We start from the raw sequence: 27,342 nt of genomic DNA, 5'->3' as shown, positions 1-27,342 counted from the left end.
ATCCTGGATTATGTGAAACCCATCTTTACATATTACAGTAATCTCACAATTTATGCACTTGTAACTTGTGTGCATTCAGTTTATGCGCTTGGCAAATAAAAATGAAAATATTTTTTTTAAAGAGGCTGGAAAAGGGAAGGCATCCAGGAAAAAAGACTTTCAATCCCACTCGCCATTTAACCCAATGTGTCTTGACTATATGTGATTTTGGTTGGTTTTATCACTCCAGAACGTAATGCCCATGTAAATTGTGGGCTTTCTGTGCTAGAGGTAAGTCATTTCTTTTACTCCACTACAGTACCAACATTTTCCTATTAACAAAAAATATTTAATTTTACATGTATGAAGCATAAACACAGATATAAAATTCTAAACACACAAAGTACTATATAAAGTTATGCAGTAATTTTAAAGCCTTACCTCTTTTTTAAGATGATCCGACACAAGACTTTCCTCACCAACAGGGTAAGTATGAATTAAGACCAGCTCACATCTCTGGATCTGCATAAGACTAAAAAGCACAAAACATTCTGTTACCAAGGCAGTAATGCCACATCAACTGCACAATACCTAGCATTCAGAAACTTTTAACTTATTTCATGAATATGAAGCCAGACAAAAGCACTGATTGTAGTATAGTACAGTTAGCACACACTGCAATTTTCAATTTCTTGATATACTTTCAGGATCACGCTTCCATTTCCTGTAAGTAAAACACACAATTTAAATTTTAAAGATTTGTAACTTGTAATAGAGGGCCATGATGATGCCAGATATATTGTTTGTATGTGCCAATTGTAAGCCAAAAATGTTAACAAAAATGATTATGGCCCATTTTTCTTGTCTGAACCTGTAAGTTGTTCAAAATCTCCCAAATAAGACAGCAACATGATTTCATGCAATATATTCTTGTTGTTTCCATTGAGTCAGGAGTGTGTGGTTTTATGTGCTTAAGGAAGCTTTAGTGCAGTCTTTTAATAGAGAAGAGTCATTCCCAAATATAAGGTATCTTATATTATACTCTCATGAACAAACAAATGGACTACATGTAGTATACCTAAGAATTTCATTCTGCAAGGAATATTCCAGATGCTTTACACACAATCTGCCCCACTTTTTCTCACTAGGGAATTTCTCACTACCATATCTCACAATACATGGGGAATAGATTGGGCGTAGAGTACAAGATGCTTCTCACAATGCTTGTAAAATATGCTAATGAAAGGTGAAAATAAGGTTTTAGGAAAAACAAACTCCATGCAAGACATTCTCATCCTTCTCTCACCTAGGAGCATACGAATGCTGTCTTATAACTTCAGTCCACTGAACCATTTAATTCAGTAATATCCACATTGACTGCCAATGACTCTCTTAGAGTTTCAGACAGAAACCTCTCTTATCCCTTTCTACAGATGCAAGGGATTAAACCAGGAAGCTTTTGCATGAAAAGCATGTGCTTTACACTGAGCAACAGCCCCGAAAGGTCTCACAAATTCCATTTTTAGCACCAGAATTCAGTAAAATTATGCGTTCAAATGGAATAACTAGTCTGCATACTTACTGATCTGAATTAGCTGCTAGTTTGTTATGTTCATGTATCGTTTCCTGGACAAACTCCTCAAGCATTCGTACATGGCTGTCACTGGAATGGAGGAACACATGCATCTTAGAAAAAATTATTGAAAATCAACTATCATGAGAAAATATGATAATTCATTTATTATTACAACTGGTATTTACAATGATGATACTGTAGTACTGTTATTCTAACAACTAAAATTATACACTGTGTACCTCTATGTGCTACATTCTATAATTTTGGATAAAAACATTCTTAAGAACTTGAGGGCCATAGTTCATATAGGAATTCATAAAGACCGAATTCCGGTCTTTATTATTTGAAGAAGTGTGCATGCACATGAAAGCTTATATTCAGAACAAATAAATAAATAAATTGTCCAGTAGCACCTTAGAGACCAGAACAAACTTAGTTGGTCTCTAAGATGCTACTGGACAATTTATTTATTTCTCTATTCCACAGTTTGCAGAATAGAAGTGCATTTCCCTCCTTATGAGGACAGCTAAGAGAAACAGGCATTTGACAATTTACTCTAATTTTGCAATAGACACATGATGCTCGCCATACTTTTTACTTCCCCTCTACTCATCTCTGTAGCAACACAGATCGTCACTGTCAGACTCTGAACATGGGTTAATTTTTCAGCAATGTTCCACCAATATATTAATATGCAAGAAGTCTTACAGGTAAAACAGAATCTAGAAAGCTTTGCTAAGTTATAAAATTGTTACATTAATACAGGAGGTGCTACAAACCTCTTTGCGTTAGTAATACAGATTATTCGTCCTCTGTTTCCAACACGGTCAGCATTCTCCATTAATAAGGTTCGGGCCTCATGCTGGTATTCAGTAATTTTGCAGAGTGCCTCTACTGCTGCAACTAAGCCATGAAGTATACTGCAGCATTCAGGGTCTGCACGAGGATTGGGAGGTCCAACAGCTGCTAAAGCGGCCATTAACTGATTAAAAAAAAAGTTTTGTTGCAATCCTAGTTCTTATTATTGAAGAGATCATGTCACAAAAGCAAGTTATTCCATACACAAAAGTACATTGACAAGAAAAGTTCCAGAGGTTTTCCACTATACTATATTGCTATAAAGCATCTAGGTCTATTATCCTCTTAAAATAATAATGCACATTTTGTCTGCTTATGTCTACAAACAGCTAGATCATTAATCTCTAGGGATATAAACTGCTATGACCCCAAACAAACTCTTTTTCCATAAAGTGCCTAACCATGGCTACTCAAAAGTAACTCCTAGTGAATGTTAATGGAGCTTACTCTCGGAGAAGTGGGGTTAAGATTGCAGCCATAGCCAATAACAATGAAAAATTAATAGAACAAACACAATGAAACCCTGACAATCTTTAATACAAAAAACTTTAATACAAATCTTTAATACAAAAAATATAAAATTTGTGCTCTATAAATAACATTTTAACCATTAACCCAGATCGTATTTGCTTTCCATCACTTTTATATTCAGAATCTTTCTCTTTACCTGTCATGAAATTAGAAGCAAATTTGATTTTCCCATTAATGATGAATTATTCCTAGACTTTGCTGATGAAGCTTTTTTTTGAAGCATAGTATAATAATGTGTAGGGATGTGCTAGAGACTATTTCTCAGTCCCATAGATAATATATATGGGCTGAAGCCAAAGATTCTCTTCCTCCATTGGAAAAGGACTCCTTTCATTGGAGGAAGAGAACTTTTTGATTTAATCCTTTGTTATTTTTAAAAATATTTTAAATATTTTAGATACACAATACTGAACAGGGTTGGGATGTTCACTGGTCAAATATGATCAAGTAAGAACTCAATTGGCTGCTTGTTATTACTATTTTCATTTAAAAATAGTTTATTTGCCACAGTATATATTCCAAACATTCTCATAATCTTAAAAACCATAAAATAACACGCCATGTGTTCCAATCTCATTAAAAAGGAGTACATTATATCTGCAACTATTTGAAAGGTTAAAATGTATATTTCAGGTGTTTCAAACTATGTTACTCCTCCAAACACTACTCCTGCATGTTCCTCACTACCTATGCATTCAATAAAATCGTTTTTCTTTTGACCTCTTGCTACCTGCAGTTTCCATGTTAGCTTTTCCAACAAAGCTATCTGCCAGACCACTTCATACCACCTAGTCACAGTTGCAATGTTTTCCATGTTCTGGCTATGGTTGTTCTTGCCATGGTCAATAAACGGGTTATAAGATCTTTATTTCTAATTCTAGGTGAGCCCTGACTATACACATTAAGCAATGCCAGTCCTGGGGACATAGGAACTGTCTGCCTTGAAATCAAATATATGTCTGCAAAGATATTTCCCCAGAATTTTTCTATTTTTGAACACTCCCACCACATGTCTGTATGTCCCCCTTTTCACCATGAACCACATAAGCACAAAAATGGCTGGCATCTGCACTGGATACCAATTATTATACTGTACTGCAAGCTATCTACAGTTTAATTCAAATTCAACTCCACTATCTGCAGTAGCCTGTCAGACCTTTGAAAAAACTCAAATAGTCCAGGCTGATTCTATTTCAGTATTGGACTAAACAAATCAATTGAAAGAGGAAAGGAATAAGACTTCATGGTGCCTCAATATCCCCAAAAGATGAATACAGGATAGGGTGAAGAAATATCTTGCATCTATGTAGGCCCTTCCCACATTTTGGCTCTCCAGCAAATAGTTAAGGGTAACTTTATAAATCATTTTTAGGACCCACCTTATTTTTGTGATTGTAAGTTGTTTTAAACTGTTTTTAATATTGTGTTTTAATGTTGTAACCTACCCTGGGATCTTAGTTATTATAATTTATTATCTGCCCTTAACCCTAACAATAATCATACCTCTTGCAAACTTTGATCTTCTTGGTTCCAAGAGTTTAAGACATTTGCTCCAGAGTCACTTACAATGAAGTTCACCTGAAAATTTACAAAACACAGCTTAAGAAAACATTTTTAAATCTTGATACTGTAACAATTAACACTATCCATAGGGTCAGGGAACACGTGCTGAATCTTCAAGCTCCTCCCAACAAATTACAATGGTATTACAAAAAGATGAGCTGAAGATGCATAGAACATCACATCTAGATGGTTCACATGACACACTAAGCCAAAGCCTGGCTTAGCATAAATGTGTACAGAGAATCTTGGACCTGCTTTGCTCCTCCCAGGTCCCTTTGCTGCTGCACTGCATCAATGTTTAACTCTTGGTTTAACTCTCATTAATAACAACCTGTAACCACAAAGTCTGACGAGGAGAAAACCTAACCACAAATCCCAGTGTGGGTGGCACACTAAGTCAAGCCCTGGCTAACTTGACCCAACAATCTCCCCCCCCCCCCCGACAAGCAAACAAATCTCACTGCAGCCAACTAAAGACAATCAATCACGCCCTGTTCCCACCCCCACCTCTCTCACTACCAAGAAATAATAAGTGAATGGGGGGGGGGGACCTACCCAAGTGATGATGACAAAAACCCCACACATATATTAAGTAAAAGAATATGTTTTGCCATCCCAGTACCCCTCTTTTTTCTTCTCCAACCTTATACTGTATACAATACTAATGTCTCCCAACAAATGTAATTGATCTGTAGAAAACACAACATGAAAAAAGACAATGCACGTACTGTTGTAGACCAAGAAAATAGTTAATAATTTATTTATTTATTTTAAAAAGGACCAGGGAGCAGCAAAGCTTTTGTGAGCTCCTCTCCAGGAGCATATGAGATCTCAATAAGCCAAGGTCTCACTGAGCATGTCATACAAACCAGGCCACTATGTTAAAAGCTAAAAAAGTCATTGCGTCACCTATGTTTCATAAAAAATTGAGTTGAATTTTTTTGAAATAACCTCTGTTATTCCTTCAAGTGATGTGTCAATAATAACTAGTTAAATGACTGTAACTCCTATCAGCAAGAGAAGTTGAAGCTCTGAAAGCTTATACACACTGCAAAATCTAATAGTAAGAAGTCCCATTAATCACAATGGATAATTTGAATTTGCCTCTACCAACAGCTGTATGACTCTAGGTAGTAAAGGCCTAATTATTCTACTTTAGAATATTCAGCTGGCAAAGATAAATTACTGCAGAGAATCTAAAATGAGAAAGGTATTGCCACTTTTAATATGCCAAACCTTTCATCTAAACAACTACAGTGAGGGGGGTGGTCTGGAACTTTAGTACAGCAATGCTAATGTTTTTATTCTGAATTCTTTTATTCTTATTCTTATTTCATTTTATTTTTATTTACGTTAGTGTATGAAATTAATTTTAGTAATTTCATCTGTTTTTATTATATTTTATATAATTTTGGTAAATCACCTTACCATATCATTTTATTAAAATCCGAGCACAATATGAACATTAAAAAAAATATGAAAGAGACAAACAGGGGAGGATGCCTCACTGAACATAGTGGAATAATTCTGAGTACAGGCATACCTCATTTTATCATGCATTGCTTTATTGTGCTTCACAGATACTGCTCCTCACAAGGACGTGGGTGCAGCCACAGGCAGCCTGGCTGCTTCCAGGGGAGGGAAGCCACCCCACTTCTGGCCATGGGAGTGAAAGTGGCTGGTTTTTCCCTGCCCACCCCTGCAGCCAGGGTGGCTGGGCTTAAGAGACTGCAGTATAGTGTAAACATAACTTCAATTGCAATGGGAAACAAATAAAAAATGTATGACACACTTTATTGCAATATTCACTTTATCACAGTGTCTGGAACCAAACCTGCAATATCTCCAAGGTATGCACAGGATGTGCAGTGAATTGCATGTCAATCATTACTGAAAGCTGTAACTAATTGTATTTCTTAAGTGTGAAGAAAAATGTGGTAGCAAGTACCAAATTCAAAATACAGATTTTTATTCAGTGATTTTTAGAAAATAAAATGAAAGCGTTGCCGGTTTCTACTAACACAATGTCCCCATGGCTATGGAATGGGTTGAGCTTACCATGGCTACCAGTTCTTTACAAAATATGGTTGCTTCCATACCTCTGCAAACTTATTCATCATCTCTTCTGTATCTCTCACTATCTTCAGCAATTTTGTCTTAGGCACCAATGCAAATGCAGGCACAACTGTACTTTACACAATACTAAAATCAAAATACCAACAACAAATTGTGCGACTGCATAAGGTGGCCAAAGATCAAGATTGCAAATTTCAAGAAGCACTAAACTGCAATCATGACCACTAAAGTACAAATCCTACAGAACTCAAGAGTAAACATAGTTATGATGCACTATTAGTGTAGACTCCCCTAAATACAAAATATAATTTTACCTGTCACTTACTAGTTTTTTAAAGGGGAATATATCAAACATTATTCTACAATATTCCATGGATGATTCCACTGAACAGGTCCATAGCGATCGTGATATAGGTGCAAGAGGTATGATTCCTTGGGTCCGATTCTTCATTAACATATCAAAGTCAACATGTTGTCTGCAAGATTCTGCCATATAAGGGCAGTGATCCACCACAAAAACAGTTTTGTGTGATTCTGAAAAAAGTTTCATTTTCTTCCTACAAGAAATGAATAACAGAATTAGTAAAACACTATGCAAATTTCAGAACAATCATACATTCAGACATAATTCCTAGAGTTCAATGGAGCTTACTTCCAGCAAGTGACTATAGGATTGTAGCCTCATAAGCAAGCCTAAAAGTGAAGATGTGAATAAAAAATACAAAAAGGATTGGAAAATGTTTGTAAGGTATTTTAAAAATCAGTATAAACAGGTGAACAGATTAGCAGGACTTGAATAAATTCAGCAGTGTAAGAGAAAGCAGGAGATAAAGTGTAAGAAGAGTAGAACTAGGTAATTTAGAATATGCAGAAGGGGTGGAAAACAAAAGAAACCAGCGAAGGAGAAGAAGGGGAGTCCTTATGAGTTTTGTTCTTTGTTCTTATTTTTGTGGGGGTTTCCCCCCTTTTTCTTTCTTTTTATGTCTTTTTTGAATCGTAGGCAAAAAGGCTAATAAAAGTTTCATATATTAAAAATAGCGTAGTTGTGAAAATACAGTGGACGCTCGGATTGTGAACATAATCCTTGGAGGATGCACATCCGCAACCCGCAGCGGCACGTCTATGCACGCGGGGGTTGCGATTCAGCACTTCTGTACCTGTTCCGGTACTTTCGGGTTTCGGCAGTCCACAACCTGAAGCGTCTGTAACCCGAGGTATGACTGTACTTCTTTTGATGCACTTTTGCGGTGTACCTATTGGCAATCCTTTCCTGCTTCCTTTGATGTGTGGTTCAGTAATTACTTTGAAAAAAGCAAATACGTACAGTGGCCCAGTTTGCACAATACAGTAAACAGTAATGATCTGCTGGGATGGGCTGATTTGCTCCTTCCTGCTTGTGCTGGGGAGAAACAAACCACTACCTCTGGGCACAGTTTTACATTGTGATTTGCTTCATTCCAAAAAATCATGATTGGTATGTCAAAAAGGGCATTTCCTTCAAATGGAATCCAATGTAGGTTTCCAAGTCAGTAATGCTTTTAAAGACACAAATACCACTATCCACATTTATTAGGACTAAAAGATATTTATGAAAGTTTCCATCTTACTATGAACCTTCAGATATTATAGATCAGGCATCCCCAAACTTGGCCCTCCAGATGTTTTTGGACTACAACTCCCATCATCCCTAGCTAACAGGACCAGTAGTCAGGGATGATGAGAACTGTAGTCCCAAAACATTTGGAGGGCTGAGTTTGTGGGTGCCTGTTTTAGATTAATCATTTTAGTGTATTAGTTGGCTTCTCAAATAGTTAGCTCATAATATTTAAATTAAGTAACTTTGTTCAGTACTGTTGCACTTTTATTCTTGTCTCAATTAACACTGCATAATATTGCTTTTCGATGTGTCACATCTCTCACAAGATTATGTAAAATGTGACACTTTTACTCAGTGCTAAAGACAACCATCTCATCTTTTCCATCTCATCTTAAACATTTCTTCAATTTATGAGGGGTAAGCAGTACTCAACTAATAGGTAAAGGGTAAAGGGACCCCTGACCATTAGGTCCAGTCATGACCGACTCTGGGGTTGCGGCGCTCATCTCGCTTTACTGGCCGAGGGAGCCTGCGTACAGCTTCCGGGTCATGACTAAGCCGCTTCTGGCAAACCAGAGCAGTGCATGGAAACACCGTTTACCTTCCCGCCGGAGCGGTACCTATTTATCTACTTGCACTTTGACGTGCTTTCGAACTGCTAGGTTGGCAGGAGCAGGGACCGAGCAATGGGAGCTCACCCCGTGGCAGGGATTCGAACCGCCGACCTTCTGATCGGCAAGTCCTAGGCTCTGCGGTTTAACCCACAGTGCCACCTGCGTCCCTTACTCAACTAATAATAATACATAATTATTCTTCTAAAGAAGATTTCAAACTTACGAAAACAATCTGTGTGAAACCAAGAACCACAATCCCCTTTCAACAGATTTTGAAGATGTCCAAACCCAAGCCATGTTGATAGTGATCTGGTTGAGATTCCTGCATTGCAAGGGATTGGACTAGATGACCCTCAGGATCCCTACCAACTCTACAATTCTATGATTCTAATTGTCACTCTTTCTCAAACCCACCCCCCCAAAAAAGACAATAAAAAACTGTTTGTAGATATATGCTTCTGTTTATAGGTCACATGCCCATTCACCTAAAACTCCAAAAAGTCATCAGCTGAAGAAAAAAAAAGTTAAGAATTGGGATTTTTAAAAAATCTTGAACTTCCACACAATTTACTTCTGCATGAGGATTTCTAGGATAGAAGCCCCTCTCCCTTCAGTGGGAACACTTTATTGAGTTACCGTAAATTTCGCTCTATAACACGCAGATTTTTTCTCCTAAAAAGTAAGGTGAAATGTCTGTGCGTGTTATTGAGCGAATGTGTGGTCCCTGGAGCTCACTTGCCGGAGCGCAGGGGCAAAATAGGCAAAAATCAAGCAAAAATAAGATCGGGCGGGCGGAGGGAAGGGGGAAGGCGGAAGCTTTCCTGCATTCTGCCTCAGGGTCTTACTGCCCACCGGCTTCTGTTGCTGCGTTTGCTCAAACTCAACAAAGAGCAGGGAATCCCCTGCCCTCCTGGCAAGCAGAGGGTTAAGGAAAGGATCGAGTCCTCCCTTCTAATTCTTTCCTAGTCACACTGCGTGCAGGCTCCAGCCCACCACTTCCTCCTCTCCGTGCTCTAGGGACTCGCAGGCAGCCGAAAAGCAAAAGCATGCAGGTGGGAGAGAGAGACAGAGAGAGGGCTGGCTTGGGTGGGTGGGGGGGGAACTTTTGCTTTACAATGGTAGGTTTCTCATTTCTTTTCCAAAAGCAGAGAGCCCTGCCCCCAGGCCCCCTCCAAATTACAGCTTCTCCAAGCAATGTACTGCTGGAGGGAGACAGTATGCTTGTTTGGAAGAGAAACCCTGCTTCCCTGCTCGTAAGTAACAGCAGGCTGGATTGCAGAGTGAGACATGGAAATCTCTGGATTTATATGCTGTATATCAAATATCTTAATCTATACTTTCTACACGCGGCTGGTAAATCAGAATCTCCTGAGCCAGGAGGATTACAGCATCTCTCCTCTCCCCTTCATTATTCTTTGAAGAAGTATAACGTGAGAATGTTTTTTATATATATTTTTTAAAGTTCTTTTCCTCATTGTGCGCTATACACTGATAATTGCTGCCACAATAACAATTGATTGAAAATGGAATTTAGTCTCCCCCCCCCCATAGAGAGCTGTTCTTCAGACGTTTAGCCTTAATACAGTGGCTGATGTAATACCCTTCTGCTTCACTAGGCATTTTATATAGGGACATTAAAATTGATTTTCTACATCTTGGCAGATGAAAAAAAGTGTGTTACATGCCCTATTGCCCAAAAGTGTGCAAGCACAGAGCAAAGGTTGCAGTGACAGAGGTGGCCAAAAAAGAAATACCGTAAATAAAAAAGAAATCATACTTCGTATATCCTGTCTGGCTTGGGTGGGTGGGTGGGGTGGGGGCTTTTGCTTTCCTTCCCTCCCCATTTAAAACGTGGTGACAAAGCACGGATCCACATGGATCCTCAGGATTTTTGCATTGGGTCACCCCAAATTCACCATCAGATCACATTACATGTCCATGGCTACAGTCTGTACCAAAAAAATCACGCACCCACTGTTGCCTGGGGCTGCAATGGTGCAAAAACGTGGTTACAAAGCATGGATCCACATGGATCCTCAGGATTTTTGCATTGGGCTACTCCAAACTCACTGTCAGATCACATGTCTGCGGCCACAGCATGAACCACAAAAATCATACACCCACTGTTTCATTTAGAATATTTTTTTTCTTGTTTTCCTCCTCTAAAAACTACGTGCGTGTTATGGTCTGGTGCGTGTTATAGAGCGAAAAATACGGTAATTAGCAAGTTGTTGTTGCTGTTTTAAATGTAGGTCGGAAAAGCATGAATGCGTTCTTTTGTGGCTCTTGCAAGCAGTTGTCTCTCGGGCTGGTAGTGATGGTAGAATTCTCCAGCCTGCAGAATTACAAAAAGCTGCTCCATTGAGCTAGGGGAAAAGGAATCACAGTGCGTGTTTAATCTTTGGCTCAATCAGGGCCTGCCCACCCATGAGACGAGGCAAGGAGAGTGCCTCAGGCGGCAGGGTCCACTGGGGCAATTGTTGCTTATGCAGATCTTCCCTGACCCCTTCCCTCCCCCCCCCCGTGGGGACGAGAGCAGCACAAGTTGGGGGTTTGCCTCAGATGCCAAAATGCCCTGAGCTGACCCTGGGCGCCAGGCAACCGAGTGACACCTATCCAGATCCTCCAACCTATCCAAACGCCTCCTCCACGAGAGGTCCAGAGGGCAGCAACGCGAAAATCAGCCTTTTTCTGCAGTGGCTCCCCATCTGTGGAATGCTCTTTGCAATGAGGCTCACCTGAGGCCTTCGTTATACACCTTTACCTTTAGGTATCAGGCCTTGTGGCTGACGAATATCCCACAGCCTTTTTAAATGTGTGTTTTTTTTGGGGGGGGGGTTGTTTTGTTTTTGTTCTTGCTTTTATTACGTATCTTGTGTTCATATATTGTATTTCTATGCTGTGAACCGCCCTGAGATCTACTAAAGGGCGATATTAAGTAAAAATAAAAGGTGTCTGATTCGCGCGGGTTTTATGGAAAAGCAGCATTTAGGTGGTCGTGGCCCGGTCCCGCTGGGGCTCACGGGTTTGCGCGCAGCAGCTGAGGAGAGGGCGCGACGGGGGGCTCTGAGGGGAGTTTCGGGCCTCAATGGTGTTTCTTACTGTGGCTCCTGACATCGGCCGTCCTCCCGAAGTCTAGCCGCACCGAGGGTCAGGTAGGTTACGAAAGCGGACGAGGCTTCGGCAGCCCTGGGACTCGCCTCACGGGAAACGGGCCAGCCGGGGCCTTCCCGCTACTCGAAGCCGGCCCAGCCGCCCTCGCCTTTTCCGCGGCGGCTCCTTTAAAACATCGCGAGAGCCTCCGGTTTCGTAGAGGCAAGAAAGGGAAGAGTAGGGCTCCAGCTGCTGCTGGCGAAACGCCAATTCCCTGGTTCCTTTCGAGAAACGATGCGGGAAAACGCAGGGAAGGTGAGCGCTGCAGACCCCGCTCGCTGCTTCCTCCCAGCCGGTAGGAAAGCGCTCGGAAATGCGGCGCGTATTGCGGTCTAAACTGCGTCCATAACGCCCCAATGTCGAATTCAGCGAGGCCTGGATTCGAAATAGCCTGAATTTCGGGGCGACTTTGGGACTCTCTCGCGCGCGCACCCTCCGTGATCCCGGGGGGAAATGCCCAAGTTCTGGATGCTAACGGACATCTGTGGCCATAGGAGCCAACTCCGAGGAGCCACAGGGGCTTTGGTCCCCGCAAAGTGAATGGGCGTTGCCGCCATTCAAATGGAGAGCGTGCATTGTGTCATGTGATCACTTGTGGGGGCGGGGCTTACCTGGGCTCCCACAATATTCCGTTCCAGTTGGCGCCCCTGCCTGTCACTTCTGACAAAAAGTAGTTCGAAGTCAACCCAGAAGCGAGCTCCTCAGTACACGTCTACTTGCGCACATCTATAATGTCTGCCTCTCCCTTGAGGGAGATTCTCGCGATATCTCGGCGCAGACTTCTATTAGCTGGAGAAATTGAGAGGCATTTCCTCCTCCTCTCCCCTTCAGGGAAGTCCCGCGATACCGCATCGGCGCCCCGCCCCCGGGAGAGCGGAGGTGATGCTGGGTGAGCTCGCCGCTCTTCTAGCCCAAAGAGCGAGCGGCCTTCGGCGACGGGAGCCGCGAAGTCTCGCGAGAGCCGCTTTTGAGTGACACTCGGGTCCATCCTTCCGCCGGCGACGGGCTCGCTCTTCCCCACCTACCTCACGGCCCCCTCATGGGGCCTGTCGGCGGGTCTGCGCCGCCTCCGCGTCCTCCGCTCCCTCCAGCCGTCGCCCTCTGAGGAAGCGCCGCGGCGGACGAGAGGCGAAGGCGGGCTGCGGGGGCCCCGCCACATCCCCCCCCCCGCTCCGGGCGCCGCCGGCGAGGAATGAGGTGGAACCATCGGTGAGGGGGGGGAGGGGACGGCGGCGCCCCTGCCGCCTCGTGATTGGCTCGTGGGGAGGCGCGCAGGTTCCGCGCTTCTCTCGCCCCTTTGAGGCCGCCGCGGCGGAGCCTCGAACTTCAACGGCTCTTTTGCGAGGAGCGCGGGGGGGGGGGGCAGAAGGCTGTGAGGCGGAGGAGCCGGGACCGCAGAACAGGGAGAAGAAATAGGGCGGCGGAGGAGCTCCTCCTGTGTGGGCCTGACGAGGCAGACAGCTGTCGCCACAGGATAGCATCACACAGTTGGAAGGGACCCCCGAGGGTCATCTAGTCCAACCCCCAGCCATGCGGGAAACTCGGCTAAAGCAGCCATGACAGGTGGCCACCCAACCTCTGCTTAAAAACCTCCAGGGAAGGAGAGGCCACCCCCTCTGGTGGGAGTCCTTTCTGCTGTCATACAGCTCTTCCAAGGAAGGAGATGAACTTTGGGACAGTAACTTGAAGCCATTGGTTCAGGTCCTGGTGGGGCAGGTGCCTGCTTGCATCTGCTCCTGCTAGAGAACTGTTGGAGGATGTAAATTATTGCCATGTGTGTTTTTGTTGTTGTTGAGTGTGTGCTTAAATGTAAAAAAAACAACACACACACAACAAAACATGCATTAAAAGATAAAGAACTTCGGTTTTGTACCCATCACAGTCCTAGCACTGATAGCTGCAGGGCTGACTGTAATGTACTTACTTACTTCACATGATTTATATCCCACAACTTTGACACAGTTTAAGGTTTCCAGGGCACCTAATAAAGTAAAAAGAAACACAAAGTACCATTTAAAATAAATACTATTATAATAACAAAAAGTATAAACTAACACAGCAAATTAAAAAACAACAAATCAAAACATTTAATAGCTGATTTAAATTGCTTTCCCCATCTCTGCTCTAAGGTTTCACTAACATTGTAAACCACCCCCACCCCCATATCATAAATGCTAACACTGGAAAAACACTTTAGAAATTCACTGACCGTCACAATCCATGCCTGCCTAGGTAGTATTTCAAGCCACCGTACAAATAAGAAGTCAACATGATTATCCTGTCTTTGATTGTACACTTCCTCTGACACATCTTTTGGTAATGTGATTTACATAACAGGACACTTTACACTGGCAAAGTTCTTAAATTCAAAATGTAACACCTAGTTTTAATCCTTCACATTCTAGTGTGCAAATTCTTTTACTCTCTTTTTTTTTTAAATGATATTTATTAAAGTTTCAAAAAATACAGAATACAGAAAGAAAAAGAATAAAGTTTTTTAAAAATATAACCAAAAAAGTAAAAAATAAAAAGAAACATACCAAATAAAACAGTTAAAAAAAACATTAATTTTCCATAACCTATCTTCCCTATACTTATTTCCCCGGACCTCCTCATACCTCCCTTTTTTGTATTCCAGTTCAATTTGTTAGTTCAGCAAATCCTTACCATTAAAATTACCCAGTTGCAAACCTTTTTTCATATCTCTTAAAGCATTACAGCTAAAAACCTCTTAATTTCTATCCAACATCCTTCTAAGATTCCTTAATTTTACAATATTTCTGTAAATAGTCTTTAAATTTCTTCCAGTCTTCTTTCACCGACTCTTCTCTCTGGTCTCGGATTCTGCCAGTCATTTCCGCCAGTTCCATGTAGTCGATCACCTTCATCTGCCATTCTTCCAGAGTGGGTAGATCTTGTGTCTTCCAATACTTTGCGATGAGTATTCTTGCTGCTGTTGTAGCATACATAAAAAAGGTTCTATCCTTCTTTGGCACCAATTGGCCGACAATTCTTCTGTGCAAATTCTTTTACTCTCATTGCTGTAAAGTTTTTGTTTTTAAGCATTTATATTAATGCTTTTAGAAATTGGTTGGTATTTGTATGTGTATATTTATTCATTATACAACATCATTTTATGATTATATTGTGTGTCATTATGGGTACTGTTAGTAGACGAGCAGGATATAAGTTTTGAGAAATGTGTGAAACAGCACCAGATTTAGGGTGATGTAGGTGGTTTCCCAGCACAAGGCGTCAAGCTGAAGGGGAATTTCCTTCATCATCATTAACATTTTTGACAGATTGTCTTATGCTTTAGGGGGGGCCACTTGGCATCAGGCAAGCTGACACCCTGGCCAGTCCGCCACTGCACATTCATGTGGTTGATACACCATAGCTACAATGGTAATCTGGGGTGGGGGCAAACCTTCAAAGAAACCAGTGATCTTTAAATGGTGGAGTATCCCCCTACTTTTTAAAAGAATTGCATGAGTGCTACTGTACCATTTACAGGGAAGTGCTTTCCTTTATAGAAATAAAAACATTAGAACTTTGAAAATAATCATGTTATGTGGGCATGAATGGACAAAGTCCCTCAGTGGCAGTTCCACCTATCACAGAAGCTGTGACTTTGCAAACTGAAAGAAAAAAAGTTTACTCCTGTGAGAGTCAGTGTAGTGGTTAGAGTATTTGTAGGTCTAGGACCTGGGAGACCCAGATTCAAATACCCACTCAGCCAAGAAGTTCACTGGGTGTTACTATAATAATACTAATAAAAAATTTACTATTTATATGCCGCCCAACTGGCTGGGTTTCCCCAGCCACTCCGTCCTATACGTGCCTAAACTTACGTCCCACTGTGCTGTCTGTATGACCTGTTTTGCTATGGCTAGTTACAACTTTCCAAATACCACAAACTGCAAAAAGAACCAACTAAATTATGAAAAAATAAATAGAAAGTGCTGTTGCATTGGAAAAAATATGACTAGTCATTCTGTTTTTGCACCCATAACCCAGGTTCCAGGAGCCATGTGGCGAATAGCTTTTCTATCTCAGTTGCTAACACTAGAGTACATATTAAAATGCTTCCTCTGGCTGGGGAGTAAAATGATAATTATATTTTAATGTTTCAGAATATGCGAACACACATGCCACACATCTTGCAATGACATTGTGTTTACATTACGCAACAAACACTTTGTCCAATTCTTTATTTTAGAAATGAGTTGCACAATTGAGAAGGCCCTAGCTGATGCAAAAGCACTAGTGGAGCGACTGAGAGAACATGATAATGCAGCAGAAGCTCTGATTGAACAAACTACGGCACTCAACAAACGAGTGGAAGCAATGAAGCAGGTGTGTGGTCTCTTGTTAATTGCTCCTAATTGGAAATAGACTGTTTAAATGTGACCATTTAAGATTATTTGCAGTGGCCTAGGGAGCAAAATGAATTACACATCCAGTTAAATGTTTAATAAGGCGTTTGAATTAGTTGATGTAATCTGTGTGTTGTGTGTGCGAGAGAGAGAGAGAGGACCTTCAGCTTTTTGCATATACCGTATTTTTCGCCCTATAGGATGCACTTTTTCCCCTCCAAAAATGAAGGGGAAATGTGTGTGCGTCCTATGGGGCGAATGCAGGCTTTCGCTGAAGCCTGGAGAGCGAGGGGGATCAGTGCGCACCGACCCCTCTCGCTCTCCAGGCTTCAGGAAGCTATCCGCTAGCCGTGGGAGACGCAGCTCTTCCACGGCTAGCGGAAAGCTTGCCTGTACCCAGAAGCTTGGGGCGCGCTGAGCTCAGCACACCCCAAGCTTCGGGCTTCGCGCAGCGCTCCGCTAGCCGTGGGAGAGCCGCGCGACTTCACGCAGCTCTCCCACGGCTTGCGGATAGCAGCCTGTTCTGGGGGCTGGGGTCGGGGGAAGCTCGGGCTTCCCCAGCCCCGCACCTGGGGGGGGAATAAATTTTTTTTTCTTCATTCCCCCCCCCCCAAAAAAAAACTAGGTGCGTCCTATGGGGCGAAAAATACGGTAAATTTGAGACCAGTTTAAGTAATGTAGTGTTGTATAGTCTTGCAAAGTGTTGTATAGTCTTGCAAAATCTTATGTATCCACACTTGAAGCCTAGAGATTCTTTTGCATTATGTTCAACTTTGATCAGATTTTCCTTGTATCAATCATATGTAAATATATTAAATTTTTGGCAGGCACTCGGACTTTTAAACTCATTTTTCTGCAAAAAAAATCTCTCTAACACATATTTTAATAATAATTATAATTATCCAGTGGTACCTCGGGTTACATACGCTTCAGGTTACATACGCTTCAGGTTAAAGACTCCGCTAACCCAGAAATAGTGCTTCAGGTTAAGAACTTTGCTTCAGGATGAGAACAGAAATTGTGCTCTGGCGCCACAGCAGCGGGCCCCATTAGCTAAAGTGGTGCTTCAGGTTAAGAACAGTTTCAGGTTAAGTACGGACCTCCGGAAAGAATTAAGTACTTAACCCAAGGTATCACTGTAATTTATTTATACCCCACCCATCTGGCTGGGTTTCCCTAGCCACTCTTTTTTAAAGTTCAATAGACTCTTTTACCTGCTGGGACTTGCATCTGAACACTCTACTGTTGTTTTCCATTAGTATTCTTGTCCTTTATTTAATTTTTTAAAATTAAACTATATTTATGCCTTGCCTTTCCATCCATGAAGGCTCATAAATGGCTTAATAGTATTAAATCTAGAATTAAAACAGCAGTATAAAAAGAGAATAACAATCTACAGCACAACATGGGCATAGAAACAATCAATAAGCTGTTATCTGCAAAGACCTTTCTAACAGTAGCATTGCAACCTGCTACCTAAACCACATTCATGAAAGAACCAAGTGAGCTCTTTGGAAGGTATTTTTGCTGAGAGAAACATATATACTGTGCTTATTTTGCATATATTTAAGTTATAATCTAATAGTCACAGGCATTTTTGTATGTGTTTCATTTCCATCCATCACCCCTGCCGCACCCATAGGTAAGTATGCCAGCCAGCTGAAAATAACAGTTCATACATGTACCGTAACATAAGGGTGGTGGGCCCATTCTGATGGCCAACCCTCAGAGACTGATGGAACCTGATGCATGTCTGAATGCTCTGGGGGATTTTTCTAGTAGAGAAAGGTGATCTTGTTGAAGCCCTGGTCTTGCTATGGCAGTGTTTCTCAAACTTGAGTCTCCAGCTGTTGTTTTACTACAAATTCCATCATCCCTAGCTAGCAGGATCAGTGGTCAGGGATGACCCAAGTTTGAGAAACACTGTGCTATGGAATGGCAAGAAGAATGGGTGATTGACACAATCATTCCTGAGTGTCCTCTCCAGTGTTTTGGAGCTCAAGCAGCTCCTTGATACTCTGAGAGGCTCCAGACTATAAAGCAGGCTGGACAAAGACTGGAGAACAAGTGGCGCAAGTTTTGCTGTGAAGCTGACCAAACAGAGTGTAGGCAGCATACAGCTGCAGACACTGATTTAACCACGTTTTGCAGATGAACATTTTAATACTGTGTATGCCAATAAGGTGGTTTTTGAGCCAAAAAGCTACAATGATGTTCAGAATTTACCTAACCACCAAGCTGGTATAAAGCTATGAACTCCGAGATAGCTTCTTTAAAAGAGCATAACACTTGGTCTCTTGTACCACAAACCCCAGATATGAGACTTATTGATTCTAATTGGGTTTATAGAGTTAAAGTGAATGACAAAAATGAAGTTGTAAGGTACAAGGCTAGATTAGTTGCTAGGAGTTTTCAACAAATTCCAGACGAAGATTATGATTTGTGTTATTCACCAAGTGTAAAATATGAAACAGTTAAGCTTTTGTTAAAAGATGCATCACAACGTGGACATTCTGCTTATCACTTAGATATAAAAACTGCATATTTGTTTGCAGATTTAAAAGAACAAATTTTTATGCGTGTTCCTGAAGGCATAGACGCCGCTGAAGGTTTGGTATGCAAATTAAATAAATCCCTTTATGGTCTGCACCAAAGTGGAAGGAATTGGCACCAAACTTTAACAAAAGAATTGCTGAATATTGGTTTTTCACAAGGAAAGGCAGACAATTGTGTGTTCATAAAGGAAAGGGCAAACTCTGTAACAAAAATATGTGTGTATGTAGATGACGTGTTAATTTCTACAAAAACTAAACAGGAATATGAACAGGTAGTATCACAGTTACAGAAGAAATTTGATGTGGTGGAATTAGGCATGGCTAAAAATTACTTATCCATGCAAATTGAGAAAGGCAAAAATGGATCTTTTCTGGTTCATCAAACTGCAAAAATTGATGATCTGGTTGAAATGCTATGTTTAGAAAATGCAAATGGGAAGGAAACGCCCATGGTGTGTGGTTTCATCTTTACAGGTGAAGATAAGCCATTTCCTAACAAAACTTTGTATCGTTCTGCTATAGGCAAGCTAAATTTCATTCAAAGAATCTCAAGACCAGATATAACTTATGTTTTTCACTTTCTTGCAAAATTTGTGGAAAAGCCCACTACGCAATGTTTCTCTGCTCTTAAGAGAGTGGTAATGTACCTTAAACATACCAAACATTATAGGTTGCAGTTTACAACAAGTATTGACAAAGGTTTTGAAATTTTCTGCGATGCATCTCATGCAGTAGAACAAAATAATTGCAGGGGTGTGCCTGGCATGGTGTTTTGTTATAACAGTTGTCCATTTGAATGAAAGTCCCAGACACAAACCATTATTTGTCTCTCCACAACCGAGAGTGAATTATGTGCATGCATTCAGGCCACTCGTGATGTAGAATGGTATCTGCAAGTATTTGCAGACCTGCAGATGCAAGTAACACTACCAGTAAAAGTTTACCTTGATTCCCAGAGTGGACTCGCTATCCTATGTTCAGAAACCAATACGCAGTGCACTAGAGTCTTAAGATTGCATTTACAGTTTGTAAAGAAACTAATTGCTGATGAAATGATTGTATTTCAATATGTTCCAGGTGACAATCAAATTGCAGACATTTTTACTAAAGCACTTCCAAAGGTTACACATGAAAGACATGTACAAAATATGCTTTATGTTTTTGTTCCACAATGATGAACCGCAGGGGAAATGTTGAATGGTTTCTTTAAATGTAAAGGTTCTTCATTGTTCCATCCGATGTGTATGTCTTTAAGGGGCCAGAGCAAGGGCCAGAGCAAAATAACGAGACCCAGCTTTACAGCTGTGAAACATAGCAGGTGCTGCTGAGTTGTATTGATTAATTAAGCTGTGTCAGCAATTGGGTGTAGTATATAAGGAGCAGCACCTAGCTGTCCCATTACCCTGGGGAATGGGTTGGTGGTTGGGCCTGGTTTGTTGTTGATGTATTTAGTGTATAAGGAGTTTTTGTTTTTGTTATTAAAACCTTGTTTAAGTTATTTTGGAGTCCCTTTTTAATGCATGGTCTCCCGAGCAAGCTCTCCTCAGTGCCACTATACTGCAAATAGCCAACATTAACAACCCTTTCCCCCATAAGATAAGGGGGAGCGTTTGGTGAAAGGATACTTCAGAGTACAACCCTGAGTACAGTTATGGAAGTACCACAATATTATGCAGTACAGCATGCCAATTATGAAAAATTTGCCTACTTTCAGTACCAAGAAGAAATTCAAGAACTTAATGAAGTAGCAAGACATAGGCCCCGCTCTTCACTGGTACTGGGAATCCAGCAGGAAAACAGGCAGATCAGGGAACTACAGCAAGAAAATAAAGGTGAGTAAGCATTCACTCTAGAAGGAGATTCTGCACCATTTACATAGTTTATAATGTAAGTTCCAGTAACTGAATCCCAAGAATTGTTCATTAACTTTAAAACATTTCATTGAATAATCATTTGTTTACTACCACTGTTACTACTACTACATCTGAGGTGCATATACACTGTTAAGCCATTAAAAGGTCTGAGGCAATAGGTGGATGCTGCTTTGAAGATAGATGGGATGGGAGCCTGATTGGACTGAAAGCTCTAAGTAAATGTGTCAAGATTCTGCAGATGCGTGGATAGCTAGAGACTAGTAGTAAAAATGCTCACTACCCAAGATAAAAGCAGATGATGATGATGATGATGATTTATTTGTAACCCTTCCATCTGATGAGTCAGACACAATACAGATTGGATGGGTAAAAAGTTCATGGACATATGCTTATAATGTATTAATGCTAACAACTAGATATTTGGGTTATGTATGCAAGTGGTGAAGAAAAATACATTCAGTTGAACATTTCAATGGTTAAATACAAGGTAATTTACAACATTGATAGTCACCTCCCTAGTGCCTTTAAAAAAATCTTTTTTTATGTCCCACTGTTACCAGTTGTTGGTGCCCTTGGAGTAGTTTTGTTTCTTGATGATTTTGTGTGTTGTGTTTTTGTGTATTTTTTTCAGGGTGTAGTTTTTTGTCCTGGTGACCTTTTTGTATGTACTGTACAAATTATACAAATAAAATTTGGATTAAAAAAGTAATTAACACTTTGAAAACCTACTTTAAAATACTTTTTTTTCTGTGTGACAGTATTGGTGTAACTCTTATCAGATTGAATAGAAACTGCTTCCACATCTGGATTTTAGGAACTAGGGGTAATAGTGATGGAATGATTGAACATGTGGTCTACTGTTGCTAAAGAAATTCTCTGAATACAGAAAATTTAAAAGGGGGGGTAATTAGCAAATCTTCTACAGGTAACTTGCAACTTGCATGCATTTAACCTGTGCACATTCAGCTTTACGCGCTTGGGGGATGGAGAAAGGGACAGGAGGCCGATGTCTGGGGAAAAATAACCCACCGTTGAACCCAGTGTGCTTTCACCAGTGGTGTCCAAACTTTTTTCAAAGAGGGCCAGATTTAATGAAGTGAAGGGTCATGAGGGCCAACCAAAGGACCAACCAAAGTTGTTAACCTTTTTTTTAGGATTGAAATTGAGCCCCAGGAAATAAACTGCCACAGGGGCCAGATTAAACCGACCACCGGGCCGGATTAGACCCCCAAAACGGACTTTGGGCATGCCTGGCTTCCACTATATGCAATTTTGACTTTACACTCTAGCCCTGGACATAACCCCCATGTAAGAGTTGCCTGTAGGTAGTTGTTTGGTTTGATTAAACATGTTGCCACTTATATTAATGGTGTACCAACACACGTTTGCTTATCTCTTTGTTGTAGTCCTAGACACTAGCAATTCATATTATCAGAAATTGGCGTTAGTTTCATATATCCACCCCCCCCCCCAATTAATTAATACTATGGCAACTATAATGAAATGGGTAGTTCTCCAGTAGTGTTACCAGTCTGAGCAATATAGTGGATTGTTTTATACAACATTAGCCTGCTCAGAGCAATGGACATTACTAACGTTGGGCAATTCATTTCCATGGGGCTACTCTGAGTATAATTCAGTAGGATACAACACAAGCAGAAGCACCTGCTATGTTTAGATAGAGTTTCCTGTGCACAAGTGAAATGTGTTGAACTTATTTCGACAGAATTACGTACTTCTCTTGAAGAACACCAATCTGCCTTGGAGCTAATAATGAGCAAATACAGAGAGCAGATGTTTAGGCTGCTCATGGCCAGTAAAAAGGATGATCCAGGTATAATAATGAAGTTAAAGGAGCAGCACTCTAAGGTAGTATGCCTTTTAAAATTCTCTAAGCCTTTTGCAGTACTAATGTTTTACCTTCTGAGTTATGCACCTTCAATAGTTTTAACTTCAGACTTTACTTTTTTACTCTAAGACTAGAGCTGCATGGCCAAGACTCATTTCCAGATCTTCACCCTCTTCTACTGCACAGTGGCATTGGGTAAAAAAGATTTGCAAAGTAGTAGGTGATAGGAGGAGGAGTACTTAATTCTTTTCCCATCAACTACTTTTGCTTGTAACTCCTGATTTCAGCTAGCCAGGATTCCAGACCTGTACACATCTAAACAAGTATAACTGCATACCATGAATAGGTTTGGTGGCATACTGAAGACTACTGAATAACCTGAAGTGGTCAATAGAATGCTAACTCTCCAAAGAGCTAAATGGAAACTTTTCAGTTTGTCTAAAGGCCAGTGTATTAGATAGAAAAAGGCTTCTGAAAACAGTTGGCAAACAAATCCAGTAGTCTTTGTTAATATAATAGTAAAACCTAATTCAAAATCCTTTTTTAAAATTAGTATATTTCAGCCTGTAAAACAAAACATAAACAGCAAATATATATTAAGTTTTTGTGTTCTAAATATATAACTTCCTCTCTGCCCAAAGAACTGGGTTGTTTTTCTCAGGGCTGATAGCTCAATAGAGTGCTGTTAGCCTACGCACTTGCTTACTGAAGCTAATTTAACAGATTTGTTTCCTCAGTTTCCAATCACCTTTTGAATGACTTATTTAATGTTCCTCCTGAAATGATGTGCTACATGTTCATTGCAAAGTGAGATGAGGTGCTTTAATTGCTCAAAAAATGGAATGCAACTCCTGTTTTAACACTATGTCATTGATGCCCCTAAGACCCTTGCACATAGAAGTATAGTGTACCATCATGGAGAAGGCAGTTGTTCATAATGTGTGTTCTCCTGAAGGTAATTCTAAAACCGTGGTTCCCAACGTGGGACACATGCCCCACCGGGGGGGATTCGAGAATGAGTTAGACCAAGTTAATGGCCTTTTAGGCTTCCTCCACGATATACAATATCTTTATTGTCATTGTCCCATACAGAACAATGAATAGGAGTTCACTTTTTGAATAATAAGAATTATATGTCATGGGAGGGCATCAGGATTTTAGAGATGCTTAGGTGGGGCATGGCCAAAAAACCGGTTGGGAACCACTGCTCTAAAAAAACCCTGCTGGATTTGAAGAATGGGAAGACTACCTGTGGTTTATTGTGTAGGAAAGACTTATAAAAAAATATTGAAATAAAAAAATCTTATGCTTTTCATAAACTTTTATTATTTACAACTCAGTTGGCATTTTAAATTTGAAATGTTACTAGTGGTTTTTACTTTTATTCTTTTGGTTTAGGAGCTACAAGAACATGTGGACCAAATCACAGAAATGGCAGCAGTCATGCGAAAGGCCATTGAAATTGATGAACAGCAGGGTTGCAAAGAACAGGAACGCATTTTTCAGCTTGAGGTAAATATTCAATGCTATGGAAATTCAAAAAATAAGTGATACTTCTAAACTGATGAATTCAGATCATTAGTAAATGACAGAAGAATTCATTTTCGGAATTATTTTCCGAATGAAATTCACCTTAAAATGCATTTTTAATTACATTTGGTAGTCATACCTAATGTGGTAAACAGACCTACTTTATTGTGTAAAAAACACCATTTGGCATCTTGATTCTAGGGGCTGGCTTTCATTGCAGTGGCCCAAGTAATGGCTTCTGCTGCTGCTGCTGTAAGCTTATTTTTAGTCTTATGGTTGTTTCCAGTAGCATATTCTGGGAAAGAATTTATTGTGTAACCTCATGGGAAACCTATTTCCTTAAAGCATGTTCTGGAGTAGAGCTCAAGACAACATAGGAATTGGACTTTACCTGTGTTTTCCAAATTTTTTCCTTTTAAGTGCTTGAAATAATTTAATATATTCCCTCCATAATGTCTTCTCTGTTCAAATATTATTTCATGCTTTACTGTGCTACATTTAAAAGCATTGTGTCCTTGCTTACAGCAGGAAAACAAAGGACTGAGAGAGATCCTGCAAATAACTAGAGAATCATTCCTGAATCTCAAAGATGATGCATCAGAAAGTACATCTCTGTCAGCATTAGTAACGAACAGCGACTTGAGCCTGAGGAAGAGTTGAAGATCCTATGGAAATTTTGTATGGCCAACTGCACATAAGATCATAAAGTATCAGGGTTCACTTGTCAAGTGGCTGTTTCCCAATGCAGCCTTGACAAGATAATGCATTCTAAATTAGATGACAATTTGATACTTTTTATACCATGTACAGTACATTCAGATTTATTTAAAATTGTAATTACTGCCCAATACTGATTACCAGAAACATAATTTCTGAAGGAAACTAGCTAACATCCGTTAAGGTTTTAAAAACAGCACCACCCGGAACAGCTGCAAAATACACACATGTATTTAGAAGGTTCAAACTACTCCTATAGGGTGCTTAGAAATATACATAAAAACAGAAGTTCCTGCTGTCTTGGGCACATTCACAACATCATCTACCCACATACTTATTCCATTCATGGACTGAACTTGAAGAAAATCAGTTGTTTTGAACAGTACTGATTGTCTTACACCTTTAGTCTCTATCTGCTTCAAGTCATGTGACATTTTACAAATGGGTTGTATTTAAGAAAAATAAAAAACAAGGTACCAAATAAATTAATGCATTGTCCTTTTTTTTTTAGGTACAATTCTTTTGTAAAATATTGTAATCTCTCTAGTGAGGAAGGGAGAAAGTTGGGTTTTTCTTGCTTGTAGGAAAGATTGCAACAATTGTTAATACCTGTACACATTGGTAATCTAAATAGAAAGAAATGTTGGGAGTCCAGGGAAATAGATCTATTTCATTTCACCAAATAGTGGGTTTAAAAATACACAGCTTGCTTTTCAGCTGTAAATAAATCAAACCTAGCAAGCCCCACACCTGCTTGTAGACAAGAGAGTAATCTAATGAACTTGAGATTCTAAATCCGCTATCATGTGGTCTCTATACTATATTCATTTTTCAAAGAAATATTTTTCTAGATCAATAATAATTTTGCTCAGCTATTTAGTGTGAAGCACTTCATTTTCTTCCACTATAAATTAAACACAGAGGCTTGGATTCAGTAGCTGTCTATGGCGTTAACGTGTGTGCCCTCTAGGTTTCCCACTACAGCTCCCTATACCCTCTGGGAAGTCACTTCTGAAGAGTTTTCAGAATGGTGTGTGCAGGGCTGCAGCCGAGGGTGGCCAGAATGGGTTCCCGTTCCCCTGGGGTTTCCAGTTGTGCATGACACACTTTGGGATCCAAGCCTAAATACAGAAGCTACTCATCTTCTAAAACAAGTTGAAGTTTCAGTAATATTTTTTTGAAGCACCTGGAACATTATTTCTTTGTGTCAGTCTTCTGACAGATGAGAGATGCCAAAAAATAACATTGTGGAACAATAAGATTAACTTGCTCTGATATACACAACTTTGACCATTTGTCAACCAGAAACAAATATTCGATATTTGATAAGAAATCCCATTCTTCAAGCAGCATGAGGGGCTGCAGTTATTTCTTAAGTACTTTGCAGAACACTCCTGTGTCTGAGAGGTATGCTATTCTAGTAGTCATGTACCAGACAAAGGAAATTTTAAAATGAACAGTTTACGGAGGCAAAGCTTCAGAAGCAGCATGAGATACATCCTTGAGGAAATCTAGAGCTAAATCTGGACAATTTAGAAACGTGTAGAAAAGCGGTACTTAACTTGGCCTCAATTTATAAGCAAAGTAGTAGCTACGCTTTATTCATAATACAATATTTTGTTTAGATTGCATTCACAAATGGTACAGTGCACACTCATCCAATAAAACTACTTCACCTGCACTATCAGCCCAAATAGTAGCCAGTTGGAATATCTGTTTAACCCTAAACATTTGCAATGACATACCTAGGCATAGGGCTGGATTTTTTTGATGCTAAAAACATAGCTTTTGAAAATACAAGCTGCTCAAAATATGTGACTTCTATTTCAACTTTATTTTAAACATTTTGTCCTTTATCTCAATCTGTTTAGTCTGCTCTGGTATATGCGGTTAATTGTGGTAGGCACTAAAGCAACTTTAAAATAATTGACAAATGAACGTAATTTATTATTACCGCAATGGAAAGGAACTTGTTTATAATTTGCGCTTAGAAATTTTATAATCTGACTTTCTCAGACAAATTGTTTGTCAAATAAATATTAGCCTAAGCACAAACCTTTTGTATACATTTTTTTTCTTCCAGGTGGACAAGAGTGGAATTTCTGGAAGCTCTACTTAATCCTCTCTGTAAATTATGAAATATTTATGTAAATAGTTTAACAAAAACTTATTTTCATTATATTTGGAGTGTAAAATACTAACTTCTGGCTCTCAAAATGCAGTCATCTCCAAGCTTGTGGAATGGTTGTAGTAGTAAACTCACCAGTAATTCTGTACGGAAAAAGAGGCTTGACTAATGATTTGTAACTGTAAATTATTGTGATTGTCTAGTTCAGATTTCTGGTTGTCTTGAGTATTATTCTTTTGCATGCCCAAAGCAGCATAACTTTCTTGGAAGGTGGCATGAGTTTTCCTTATATCATTATTTTTGTAAGGCAGATGCTTGTAATGACCTTGAAATGCATCCTGTACAGTAAACTTATTTTTGCCAGTA

The 27,342-nt window shown here is 40.1% G+C and overlaps 2 protein-coding genes across 8 annotated transcripts in view; one reads left to right on the top strand and one right to left on the bottom strand.

The window, feature by feature from the left end:
• Window positions 1-13,106, bottom strand: part of INTS13 (integrator complex subunit 13) — a gene marked incomplete at its 5' end in the record, with an annotated part of 26,690 nt that extends 13,584 nt beyond the window's left edge. For 2 of the 5 annotated variants that reach the window (XM_081023601.1, XM_081023602.1), the window contains 6 exons: window positions 421-511; window positions 1,562-1,642; window positions 2,335-2,537; window positions 4,448-4,522; window positions 6,909-7,140; window positions 12,973-13,106. In XM_081023601.1, the coding sequence (XP_080879727.1) occupies window positions 421-511; window positions 1,562-1,642; window positions 2,335-2,537; window positions 4,448-4,522; window positions 6,909-7,140; window positions 12,973-13,106 (816 nt within the window). Of the gene's footprint in view, window positions 1-420; window positions 512-1,561; window positions 1,643-2,334; window positions 2,538-4,447; window positions 4,523-6,908; window positions 7,141-11,817; window positions 11,837-11,896; window positions 12,087-12,558; window positions 12,687-12,972 lie in introns of those variants that run through there. The other 3 variants (XM_081023604.1, XM_081023603.1, XM_081023605.1) reach the window with 3 other exon arrangements.
• FGFR1OP2 (FGFR1 oncogene partner 2) lies at window positions 13,015-27,342 on the top strand. 3 transcript variants are annotated; one of them, XM_081023865.1, is made up of 6 exons: window positions 13,015-13,156; window positions 16,167-16,303; window positions 20,593-20,710; window positions 22,479-22,621; window positions 24,000-24,113; window positions 24,657-27,342. In XM_081023865.1, exons 2-6 carry the CDS (start codon window positions 16,169-16,171, stop codon window positions 24,789-24,791), a joined length of 645 nt encoding a protein of 214 aa, XP_080879991.1. In that variant the 5' UTR covers window positions 13,015-13,156; window positions 16,167-16,168; the 3' UTR covers window positions 24,792-27,342. The 3 variants fall into 3 exon arrangements, with proteins under 3 accessions (XP_080879991.1, XP_080879992.1, XP_080879990.1); XM_081023866.1 differs by lacking the exon at window positions 13,015-13,156 and adding an exon at window positions 14,154-14,263; XM_081023864.1 differs by lacking the exon at window positions 13,015-13,156 and having other exon boundaries at window positions 24,660-27,342.

The sequence above is a fragment of the Podarcis pityusensis genome, assembly GCF_964106645.2.
Source record: "Podarcis pityusensis genome assembly, chromosome: 10".
Lineage (NCBI taxonomy): Eukaryota > Metazoa > Chordata > Lepidosauria > Squamata > Lacertidae > Podarcis > Podarcis pityusensis.
Note: the sequence above shows the minus strand (reverse complement) of the source record. Positions and strands in the feature narration are given on the sequence as shown.